Genomic DNA, 12,131 nt, shown 5'->3' with positions numbered 1-12,131 from the left:
AGCAAAAGAAGAATTGGTGGGTGTTCAGTACACTTATGCACTGAGTGACCCATGAACTGGAGTCCTTGCAGATGTGCCTTCCCCTTTCTGGTGAGACTTCCTCTGCCCCTGGTGGCGGCCGGCTGCTTGCCAAGCTTCGTATGCTGTTTTCGCCCTTCTGGAATATGAGGCTAATAATACTCAGCCTCTGAAGCCATTGGGCAAACAAGTGGATAATACCGCCCTCAGACTGCAGAGAGACAAGTGCAGGCTCGGAGTGGATGCTAAGGCCCTTCTGGAGGCTACTGGGGGCAAGCACACAGATGCAATACAAAATAGATGCATTAGTCCTCTCAGCGACGCTGTGAAGCAGGGACTGCTTTTGTCCATTTTGCCGAGGAGAAGACTGAGTCCCTGGGAGTTTGTGTGTCTGGCCAGTCAGACCAGTGCCTGTGGGCCGGCCCAGGTGAGGAGAGTTGGAGGTCGCCAGTTACGGAATGGGGTCAGTTGGCAACATCCTTGGAGATAAGAAGGGAAGGAGATCCTCTTGCTTGTGAATGCCCCCCCCTTCCTGATCCTAGCATGGAGGCTATGCTTTGCTTAATGCATTTCAGGAGGGTAAACCGGGGAGGAGAAAACCCCACCACACTGGTAGCCTCCAACCTCCTCTGAAGTGCAGGGTGCCTGGGCGACTCAGTTGGTTAAGCGTCTGCCTTCCGCTCAGGTTGTGATCCCAGGGTCCTGGGATCAAGCCCCACATCAGTCTGCTTCTCCCTCTGCAAACCCCCTCACCCCACCCCATCCCTGTGATCTCTCTCGAATAAATAAATGAAGTGCAGGGTGAAGAAGTCCCTCTCTGCTTTTGGAGGGGATGCTGAAAGCTGGCGACCAGGGGTGCCGACAGGAGACAGGAGCACCGTGCTCTGGGAGGGAGCTCCTTCCAGCCAGGCACCACAGCCAGTGCCCACGAAGGGAGTGCCACTTGACCACAGTTGCTTCAGCCACTTCTGTCAGTCAGTGCAGAAGCCCCTCCACTTTGAGTAACAGCCTGGTCCTTGTCTTCTAGCACAAGCCGCAGGAGGCGGAAGGCGGGCAGGGGCGACAGACTCAGGCAGGACTCAGGGAACTGTCGGCTGCTCTTTCCGAAGGTTAAGCCACGCTCTGTCTCTCCCTGGAGGCTGGCAGCCAGGTGGGAGAGTGCAGGCTGACCATTTGGATCCTCCCTACCCTGTGCACCTCTGCTCTAGCCCTGCCTCCGGTGAGGCGACGTGCTTGCTAAGGGTCCGGGTGGGTCTGAGTCATCTGAATGTCCTCAGTGCCCAGCACAGGGCCTGAGGGATTTGCTGAGCCGCTCTATACATTTCCTGAGTCCAAGGTTCCAAACCAGTGTCTCCAACGTTTGGCTTCCCTCGGCAGCTTCAGAGCCCAACCTCTGGGCCTCTGACCTGGCTTCTGGCTGATCCTGAGCAGGAGAACATGTCAAGGAAAGGCAGCTTTCCTTCCCACTGCTAACCTTCCTGTGTCCGGGAAAAGGGAACCCCAGACAGGAAAACCAACCTCAGGGAGCATACAGAGGAAATGCCTCAAGGGAACATCACTGAGGAAGCAGGAACCTGGCTTCTAAGCCCCCAAATCTGTCACCAATGACTGTGGCCTTAGGCAAGTCACTTAACCTCTCTGTGCCTCTCCTTTCTCATCTTCAAAATGGAGAGACCATAGAGTAGTTTAAGGACAGGCGGCTTCTGACATCGGATGACTTGATTTTGAATCTCGGTTCTACCACTTACCGGCAGCAGCTACTTAGATTTTTGACCATGCCCCAGTTATACAAACTGTGGGCCTCAGGATTCTCGCTGGCGAAATGAATAATCACAGGGTCTACTTGGGGCGCCTGGCTGGCTCAGTCGGGAGGGCATGCGACTTTTGATCTCGGGGTCATGAGTTCGAGCCCCACGTTGGGGATAAGAGTTTACTTAAAAACAAAAACAAAACAGTGTCTACTTCATAGAGTTGTTAAGATAGCTATTTTATATTTAATATATATCTTTATATATTTGAGGACAATGCCCAGTACCGAGCAAGTGAGTTATTATTATTGTAATGTTTGCCTTTTTTAAAATAATAAAGGGCTGCTCTCCAGGCCTCCCGGGGTTTTGGTGAGGATCCCCTGACATCTTGAATAAAAAAGCAGAGAGGAATTCAGTAGGTAGCTGGTCTTTTTGACCTTTTTTTGTTTTCGAAACTGACAGGAAATTCCTTCCTTCTCCAACGGTGCCCGCCACCCGGCCACGCGCCCCAGCTGACTGCTTTCCATGACAAAAGGCAAGGCCACGTTGGCGACCGGTTCTCTGCCCCAGAAACCAGCAAATCCCTGCCTCAGGTAAACCAAAGGGAGTTTCTTCTTCCTTAACAATCTCAAGGTTTAGCTACTACAGCAACTAAAGAAAACAAGAACCAGTTAGACGCTGCACAGTTAGCCTTTTTCCAAGTTCTGGGCGGTCGCAGGGAGGGAGTCACAGTTTCAGTGACATTCCTCATGGCCACAGCTTGACCAGGTTGCCCTGGGACTTGACAGCACCTTGGGGAGCTGGAGAAGTTAGGGTGCAAAGGCTCGTAGTTCTCGAAGTCTCTGGGTGCCCTTTCCTAGTAAGTTTAAGAATGGGACAAAATGGGGGGGGCACCTAGGTGGCTCAGTTGGTGAAGCGTCTGGCTCTTGTTCTCAGGTCAGGTCTTGATCTCAGGGCCGTGAGTTCAAGTCCCGCCTTGGGCTCTGTGCTGGGTGTGGAGCCTACTTAAAAAAAAATGGGATAAAGGTTCTCAAAGTACTTAGAAGGAAACCTGAACCCGGCTTATTAGTTTTTAACATTCTTCTCTGCCTCTCTTTTATTCTGGAAGATACATGAGATTCTAGAAGGGGTGGAAAGCAGCTGCTTTCAGTTATACATGTACCCAAACGGCCTCAGCCTGGGCTGCAACTCGCCATCAGCCCCCAGTCCCCGGCCACCCCAGAGAATGAAGGGCACTCATCTATATGCCTCAGGAGCACATCTTTCCCTCTGCACTATCCCAAACAGAAAGTGAAATCTCACGCAGATCCAGAATTTCTGACCTGGTTCCCAGGCAGAAAGTGTCACAGATGCAGGAAATTGGTGCCAGTTGGGAGGGCTGGTGCATACTTTGACCTGGAAACATCACCCACACAGGCAGCTTCGTCCCTCTGCCTCCGTCCCATGCCCAGCAGGAGGCAGCTCCCTGATGGAGACTGGTCCTGGGAGTGGAGACCGAGTCACCCTGCTGCCCTCTCTAGTGGTTCAGCGGGGGATTGAAGGGGATTCTTCTCTTCGCCTTTGTTCTCATAAACGCCATTGTTCTGACATTGAGTATCAACCACTCAGATCTAGATACTTCCAAACACAGGTTACTCAAGTTCTTTTTACATGTCTTTCTTTCCAAGAAATCCCTCTGCCTGTCTCCATCCCCCTCCCACCCCACCCAGCCACCTGTGCCGAAAAAATAACCCAGGTAATTTATTGTTGGTCAATATTACTCCAGCCTAGGTCTCTGTTAGTAAAAATAACCATGCCAAGAAGGAAGCTACTGTAAGAATCTATAATCAGCAACTCAAATATTGAAGGAAATCGACCTCCAACATGACAGGGCAAACCGGTGGATCTGTTTTGAGAAATGCCTCTGTTGCCAGCCTGCTCCAGCTCACAGCTGATTTTCCTGAGGGCAAAAGGCATCTCATAGGACAGAAACTGTCCTATACCGGAAACCCAGTGGCCCAATTCATTCAGGGCTCAACAATGCCCTAGCACTTAGGACTTTGTGTGGGGGAGTAAGGAAGCGGCTTTCCTTGTTGGCAAATTGTGGGTGTCAGTTTAGATCAGTGCTTCTCCACCAGGGTTGATTTTGTCCCACCCCACCCCATCCAAGGACATTTGTCATTGTCTGGAGATACTTTTGGTTGTCATATGTGGCCCGGGCCAGGAGGAGAGGGGGTGCTTCGAGTATCTAATGGGTAGAGACCAGGGATGCTAACTATCCTGTGATGCACAGGGTAGCCTCTCCAACCCATTACCCAGCCCCAAATATCACATGCTGAGGCCTAGAAACCCTAGTCTAGAAACCTCAACTTTCAGGTTTCTTCTAGGAGCCCAGTTCAATAGTTTCCTCCCTATTTCCTTGGAAATAATGGGCCGCCTGTGGCCCTTAAGGGGGCCCCCACACCCAAGGCTGCAGAGCCCCACCTGAGGACTGTGGCCAGCTGGTTGAGACCTTCCAGCACCATTTCAACCTGGAAGAGAAATGGTCTGTGCACTTTGATCTAAGACAGAACTGTTACTCTGCTAAAAATCATTAAAATGTTCACAGGCCTACAGACCATCCTCAAGGAGTAACCGTTTGGTTCCAGCCTTTCAGACGTGGGCAGGTGGGACAAATCCAACAAAACACCATTTGCTTTCACTCTCAACAAAGTCCCTATATAATGGCTTCAGTGTCAGGCCGCTCACACCTCTATTCCTTTAGGAGAAAGAAGCTGAAGACAGAAAAACAGAAATGCTTAAAAGTGGCCAAAAATCTCCCACTTAGAGTTTATTTCATGTGATTCTCAGCATGCAGTGTACTTTCTGGGGAAAAAAAATTTTGTCCCAGTTCACATTATAAATTAATTTACAAATATAGAATTGTGTTAGAAACAATATTTATAAAAGTCCATAACGATTTTTCACATAGAAAAATATCCAGAGAAACTGGTTTTTGTACACACAATTTGGGGTAGGTAGTCTCTTTGGTTGCCTTTCTCCGTAACATTTAAAAAGTAATGGTGACGTTGTTATTTTATACTTCAGTAAACTGTTTAAAAAATAACTTTCTGTATTGTGTATTTCAAAATAAAAATTTAAGAGTAATGCTGTGAGTCTCGAAAAGAATATACAGGGAAAAGTTAAAAATTTTAAAAATGGGTGTTCCTTTTTCTAAAAAAAATTAAATCCCCAAACCAACAATGTCCCTATCAAAGACCAACAACATGGTACAAAGGCAATTCAGGACATTATGTTCATCTTAATGGAGGCTGTTCCAATAAATCAACAATTATCCACATTCTAATTAGCACCTCTTATATTAAGTTCAAACAGTGGCTGAGTATCTGCCATGGACCAGACACTCTGCTGGGCTCTGGGAGGGTGACCATAAACACTATCAAAATGAAGATACCTCTTGCGAAGTAAAAGGGAGTGCTAAAAATAAAAATTTTGACAACAAATGGTTTATTAAGAAACTATAAAAATTCCATTTAAAAACTATTTTTAATTAAATTCTAATATTTTGTTTTAAAAAAATGAAAAATCCAGGACACATGCTAAAAGGGCTAGGACATCAAGTTAATGAGGACCATGGTCACCCCGGACCTCAGGCGTATGGCAGCAGAACGCAGATGTGGTGTCTGTCCTTGCTGCTCAGGGCAACATCTCAAGTGATAATTTCAATCAGAAATCTTTGGTCAAATGAGATCGAGTTCATTCCTACCCCCTAGATGCTACGTCCGCCTATGGACAATGGCAACTTCATTTTTCAGAACCACAACAAACCTTCCAGCACCAGCTCTGTAACCAGACTGCCTGAACCCGACTCTGGCTCCACACCTTACCATCTGTGTGACCTTGGGGGAGACACCTGACCTCCTGGAGCTACACTGCCCTCACACAGAAGATGAGGGGTAGTAACCATACCTATCTCCCAAGGTTGTTGTGAGGATTAAATGACCTAATACACGTCGAGTATCTGTCTGAAATAGCGCTCGGCACCCAGGGCTTGCTTGGGCAGTTTCACCGCTATGAGTATCTGCCATGGCCCAGACCCGGAGCCTAAGCAGAGGTGATGTGTGAGCCGGATGTAGCTCAGAGGATTTGTGGTATGTCCTAGCGCAGGATTTAAAAAAATTTTAATTAGTGGCCCCCCAAAAAAAATGCAAATGAAGGTTTCCTATAAAAATCCAGATATCTGACTTTTCTAGAAAAATCAGGATGCTGCCAGGCAGGAAATAACAAAACGGCCCATAGCAGCCTTTAGCTGGTCAGTCCCAAACACTCCCTTACCTGCTTCAATGGTCAACCGCTGCCTTTTTTCCTACCTGACCAACTTCATTCTTTTGTTTTTTTGGCTGGCCCTTCGACACATCTGAGCTCAGAACCCTGCTGTACAGTGACGGACAAAACAGACATGGTCCCTGCCCTCACAGGGCTCACAGGCACTGTCCCGAACAGAGTGAGGTGGCTTTCTCTCCAGGGAAACCTGTAAAAGCTTGCAGGGCTGTAGGAAGAGTTCTCTACTATTCCCATCGGGCCAAGGAACACCTGGGACTCCGGAGGAATGCAGAATGCCACCTGCTGCCCCAGACCTACGGCCTGGAAATCAGCATTTCACAAGATCTCAGGTGTGCATATTCAACTCCGAGGGGCGGCTGTCCTAGACCTCGGAGCCCTCGCGGGGGTAGATGAGGCTGTTGACCATGCTGAAGTTGTAGAAGGAGCTGCTGAACGGGCTGCTCTGACCCCCTCCGGTGCTGGCGGGGAAGGGGCTGTAGTAGGAAGACCTCTGGCTGCTGCCGTTGCTAGCGCTGTGACTCAGCTGCAAGCTGTCTGGCGGGGCTTCGGGGATGGAGCTGGCGGGGAACGTGCTGCTGGAGGCTAGGGGCGCCCCCTGGATCCCTAGGTGGCGGCTGCCGGGGACAGCCCGCGGGGCGCTCCCACTGCTGCTGACACTCAGGGTGCTCAGGCTGCTGAAGAAGGTGTTGAGGCAAGGGGCAGAGGTGAGCAGGGATCCTCCCGGGGACGACGCAGTACTCTTGGTGCCCTCGGGAGGCTCTGGGGACTGGGACGGCCTTAGCAACGCGGAGGGGCTGTCTCCTTCGGGCTTCCCGCCCACGCCCGACCCCAATCCGGAGGCGAGCCCTTCTTCCGATTTTGTGGTCCCTGAAGCCACCGTGGAGGGGCCGCTGGCTTCGGAGCGGCGCTTCCGCTTCCGACGGAAGTTCCCGTTGTCAAACATTTTCTCACAGTTCGGATCCAGGGTCCAGTAATTCCCTTTCCCTATGGAGAGGAGAAAGGCACACAAGTTAGAGAAGGACCTAGTTCACGCCTGTGTAGTCAGCTTCAGTTCTGGAACGAGGAGCACAGACTCTCTCGTTAAAATGCTGACCAGGATGCTCTGTCCACTCGACTGTTTTTTTAAGTTTATCCTCTTGGGGAGATTTTAGTCTTCACCTTCAAGGAGAAATCTGGAACAAAGATGTTCTGGCCATTTCCACGCACCGCCCCCCCCCCCCCAGCAGTGTCTGCTACCTAAATCTTAAGACTTACTTCTAGACCCAAGACACCTTTAATTACCCAACACCTTCCCCTCCAGATCCATATGCTGAGCCCTTGCAAAATCCTGGCGCTGCTTAAATGTGAACCTCCATTTCTTTACAGAAGTAGGCATAAAAATAATACCCATTTCACAGATTGACTGCGAGGGTTAAATGGTGTCTCCGCACAGTAGCTGGTACACAGTAAGCAGTGAAAAATCACTATCTGTTATCATTATGACTTGCTGAAAGGGTACAATATTTGCCCCTAAAACAAAACAAAAAAACCCCACTCCACTGGAGAAGGCAACCTCAAATACCCAATCATTTGTCTTACTAAACAAAAATTACAAAAGTTATTACTGAGCAATCAATTCTTTTAACAACATCTTGTTAAATAGCATTGTTCAGGGTACAGGAAGCTCCTGGAGTCTACATCCCCTCCTCACCTTGAGCAGGAGATGCCCTGCATCTCTGGCCATCTGTTCCTGCCCCCCCCCCCCCCCCCCCCCCCCCCCCAGATCTCAGACCAGAGCCTCAGGTAATGTATGCAGTGCCAGTCTTCTGCTTAAACAATTTCCCTCACTACTTAGCACAACTGAGGTAAAAAAAGACCTATCATCTTGGAGGATTTTCTCTCAATAGCTTTTATCACTTCTGGTAAATAGAATCTTCGCCGTGTGAAAGCACTGGTAAGCACTCATCTTGTAGGGTGCTTTACATGGGCAACTTCAGTTGCTCCTCACAGCTCTGTGGAGACAGGCAATTATTAGTGCCTCCATTTGTCAGATGGGGAAACTGAGGAGCAGGTTGGTTAGTAACCTGCAGTATTCCCTGTTAGCAATGGTAGAGCTGGGATTTAAGCAGGCTGGCTCTAGACTCAGCATTCTTACCTAACTATTGTGTTAGGTTGCTTGCACAAACTAGCACACACCCCTCCAAACCCATTATCTTCATTAACACATTTTTTGCAAATAGTTGCCAAAAAAAATTCTTATTCATACAACTACCACCTAAATGATAGTACCTGCACCTATAAGTATATTTATATTTTGCCCCTTAGTACCAAATGCTTTGACAAGACACTAGCTAAAGACACCACCTTTTTAGGAAGTCCAAAAGAATATACATGACAATTAACATGATAATCTCGGGTGGTTTAGAGGCCAAATCGGGAAGCTTCATCTTCTAGAACTGTATGCCCTGTCCAATACAGTAACCACTTGCCACACATGGCTGTGGGCACTTGAAAAGTGGGTCGTCCAAAATGCCATGTGGAATCAAACACACAGAGTCTGAAGACTTAATACCAAAAAAATAAATAAGTAAAAAAGTATCTCAGTAATAATTTTTATGTTTGCTATATGTTGAAACAATATTTTGGGTTATTTAAAATATTAAAAATAATTTCATCAGTTTCTTTTTACCTTCTTTAATGTGGCTACTAGAAAATATGCTATCACAGGTGATTTATACTGTATTTCTATTGGAAAGCACCACTCTAGAATACGTTCAGGGGGGAACACTCCAGAGCATTTTACACAAAATCCTGGATCTCTGTAGCATGCAACTGAAACCATTTCTTCTCTTTTGCCCATCACATCTCTGTCCCCACCTCCCTGGTTCCAGGAGCCTTCTGAAAACCTCAAGTATAATCGTGTTTCTCTCCTTTTTGAGCTTTTCTTCGCCCCCTTTCTCAGGTAGAGGAAAACCACTCACAACACCCCACTGTAACCCAGTTCTCCTCACCCCGAGGGCTTAGATCAGAACGCAGCAAATTTGGGGTTTTCATTTTTACATTCCTAAATAGTTAAGGCACCAAAATCACGATTTGCAGGACCCGGCTAAAGCTCTCTCATTCCTCTGGCCGGCCCTCTCTCATGATGCCCGTGCCACTACCCTCAATCATCTCTCTCAAAGTAGGCGCTTGTTTCAGGAAGGACACCGTGAGTCTTAGGAACCTGGTGCAGGAAGTGCATCCAGGGACAGCTCGAACGGCCTTGGTCTCTCATCACCTCTTCCGTGAAATGTGATGGGATTCACAGTTCACCTGAATCCCTTTATAGTCGTCCCTTATCTGAGATCCCACGCGTGTACTTATTCCTAATCTCCCTCCCTATGCCTTGAACCCTCCCTTCAATCCGCATGATGACCACCACCCAGGGGTGGCGTCCCGTTTGAAGATACGGTCTTTTTCCTTTTTCTCTAACTGGCCAGGCTCTGCGCGAGCGCGTGCGTGTGGGTGGGTGCAGGTGTGTGCGTGTGTGTTAAGGGGCGAGCTCCACCCTCACCGGCTCCCCGCTCTGAGGATCCTCTGATAGTTCTCTTTGTCCTCGGGCTTGCCCTCACCCCAGCCAGACGAGGTCCGAGGTTCGGGTGGTTGTTCCCCACCCCGGCTCCCATCGGCAGTTAGAGAAGACTCCGCGCGGAGCTCCAAGCCAGCCCCACACCGACCGGGCCCCTGCCCGGGCGCCGCTCCCCCACCCTCCCCGGCCGGGAAGCACCTGTCCTGCGCCTCACCTGGGTCGTCCTCGTCGCGGGGCACCTTCTTGAAGCAGTCGTTGAGCGACAGGTTGTGGCGGATGGAGTTCTGCCAGCCGGCCTTGCTGCGTTGGTAGAAGGGGAAGCTGTCGGCCACGAACTGGTAGATGTGACTGAGCGTGAGCTTGCGCTCGGGCGCGCTCTGAATGGCCATGGCGATGAGCGCCGAGTACGAGTAGGGTGGCCGCACCATCTTCATCAGGTCCTCGCGGCTGGCCATGGACAGCCAGCCCAGCTCGCCCGGCGCGGCGGGCCCCGCGGGCGAGGCGGGCGCTGCGGGCGCGGGCTGCGCGAAGGCCCGCTGAGCGCAGCCGAAGGTGCCGGCGGCGGGGGGCGGCTGCAGGAAGGGCCCGGCGGCGCCCCCGGGGGGTGGTGGCGGCGGCGGCGGCGGGGCGCCCAGGTAGGCAGCTGCGGCGGCGGCGGCGGCGGCGGCGGCGGGCGGGCCGCTCACTCCCGGCCCGTTGAGCCACAGGTAGGGATTGGCGGCGGCGGCGGGCGGCGCGGCGTAGTCTGCCAGCCCGTAGGGCGCCCTGGCGGCCGGGGGGGCGCCCGGGGCGGCGGCGGCGGCGGCGGGCGGGGGCAGGCCGGGCTGCGAGTACACGCCGAAGTTGTCGCCGCAGTAGAGAGCCATGTCGGGGGCCGTCGGCGGGTGCGGCGCGGCGGCCGCGGCGAGGGGCGAGCGGGGCTGGTCTCGCCGCTCGGGCGAGAGCATCCCTTTGGGGGCCCACCCCGCGGCCCCACCTCGGCCCTCGCAGGGCGACCGGTGCTCGAGCAGGGGGTCGGCGGAGGCGCGCAGAACGCCTGCGATTCGGCTTCTTATAACCGTCTGCGGCGCGGCTCCTCCCGGGCCGGCCCGGGGCTGGGCGGCGGCCCGCGGGCCCGGGCTCTCCACGCCCCCGCCACGCCCCACCTGCCCGCGCTACCCGGCGGAGCGCGCCCCAGCCCTCGCGCCGCCCGCCCGGCCCGCCCCGCCCCGCCCCGCCCCCGGAGCCCCCGGGAGCCCCCCGAAGCCCCTCCTCGGCCGGGCGGGAGCCCGGGGGGCGGGCGGGGGGAGGCCGGCGCAGGCCGGCGCCTCCAGGTTGAAGGCTAAAAGCACCTCATTCCCAGCCGACGCGGTCTTAGCCCAGGAAAAAAAAATAAAAATAACGAATATTGAAACCGAGAGAAGATAACCCAAACACTACAACTGTTTTCTAAAAAGTCCCCAAGATGAGTTTGGGTGGCCGCTCAGACCACCTGCCTAACCCCCTGTGGTTTTCTACCTCAAGCTTCTGCACCTTTTGTCATTGAGTTACTGGATTCACGGCCAGTCTCAACACATCGTCTTCTAGCCGAAAATAATAGACGCGATTAACAACTCTTTGGAGTTATACGGTAGATTTTATTACCGGGCATCCTTGGAGTGTCTCCTTCTCCGTAGAGGATTCTGTGATGGGAGTGACTGAAATCGGTTTTTAATTTTTCTAACCGTGTCTCTAAACACATAACTATATGTTCGTTCACATTCGGGAAGTATTTGTTCATTTTAAGTCCGGTTTGTGCAATCTTTTGGTGTGATTTGTTTTCTTCAAAAACAGAAGGGTGTGTGTTTTCAGAGACATTTAAATAAGTGGGTTCGGAATTAGCATTTTAAAGCCAACTGTAATTTAAACTGTGCCAGAAGCGCTCATTTACAAAAATGGTCTCAACGAATTATGGCATAGGACTTGCTTTCTACTTCTCTGAGTTTTGAAATGCGGTTCCTGCCTGGAAAAACAAGCGAAACAGGTAAAATACTGTGGCGACCCCACGTGCCCCGCAATCATTATTCGCTCCGAACAACAATAAGAAAATTGTTTCCTTTACAATTAAAATTATCCTAAGTATGTTCTTAACAGGTGACAAGTCTGAGATTGTCACTTAAGAGAGGGGAGGGAGGAAAGCGCTTTTCTGTTTGCCAATTGCAGAGGGCCAGTTGAGAATATTTAATAATTCGGAAATCCACCCCCCTCCACTCCGCATTTATTTCATGATGTAAAGTTTGTTATGTACTTTACAGAAAACTAGCATCTTCTGTTATCTCGCTTCTTAAAAAATGACATCCAGGGATATTTGACTAGTAAATCGTGATACCGAAAATGCAAACCACAGTTCAAATGTAACCATTTTTCTCATCTTTTCTGGAACCAGAAAAGAATTATTCTCACCTCAAAATTTACTGCACTGTTTCTTTCAATCTCTTGGCAAATGCTATAGAATGGAATAGTGTTTAATTGTATTT

General features: G+C 50.8%; 1 protein-coding gene across 1 annotated transcript; it reads right to left on the bottom strand.

Moving 5' to 3' along the window:
* Window positions 1-4,590: 4,590 nt before the first annotated feature.
* Window positions 4,591-10,502, bottom strand: FOXI3 (forkhead box I3). The gene is made up of 2 exons (XM_025867669.2): window positions 9,851-10,502; window positions 4,591-7,073 (listed from the first exon to the last, which is right to left on the bottom strand). Exons 1-2 carry the CDS (start codon window positions 10,500-10,502, stop codon window positions 6,451-6,453), a joined length of 1,275 nt encoding a protein of 424 aa, XP_025723454.1. The 3' UTR covers window positions 4,591-6,450.
* Window positions 10,503-12,131: the final 1,629 nt, after the last annotated feature.

Source organism: Callorhinus ursinus, unplaced genomic scaffold, assembly GCF_003265705.2.
Source record: "Callorhinus ursinus isolate GAN/ISIS: 27379988/994484 unplaced genomic scaffold, GSC_fseal_2.0 scaffold10, whole genome shotgun sequence".
Taxonomy (NCBI): domain Eukaryota; kingdom Metazoa; phylum Chordata; class Mammalia; order Carnivora; family Otariidae; genus Callorhinus; species Callorhinus ursinus.
This window is presented reverse-complemented; position numbering and strand designations above follow the sequence as displayed.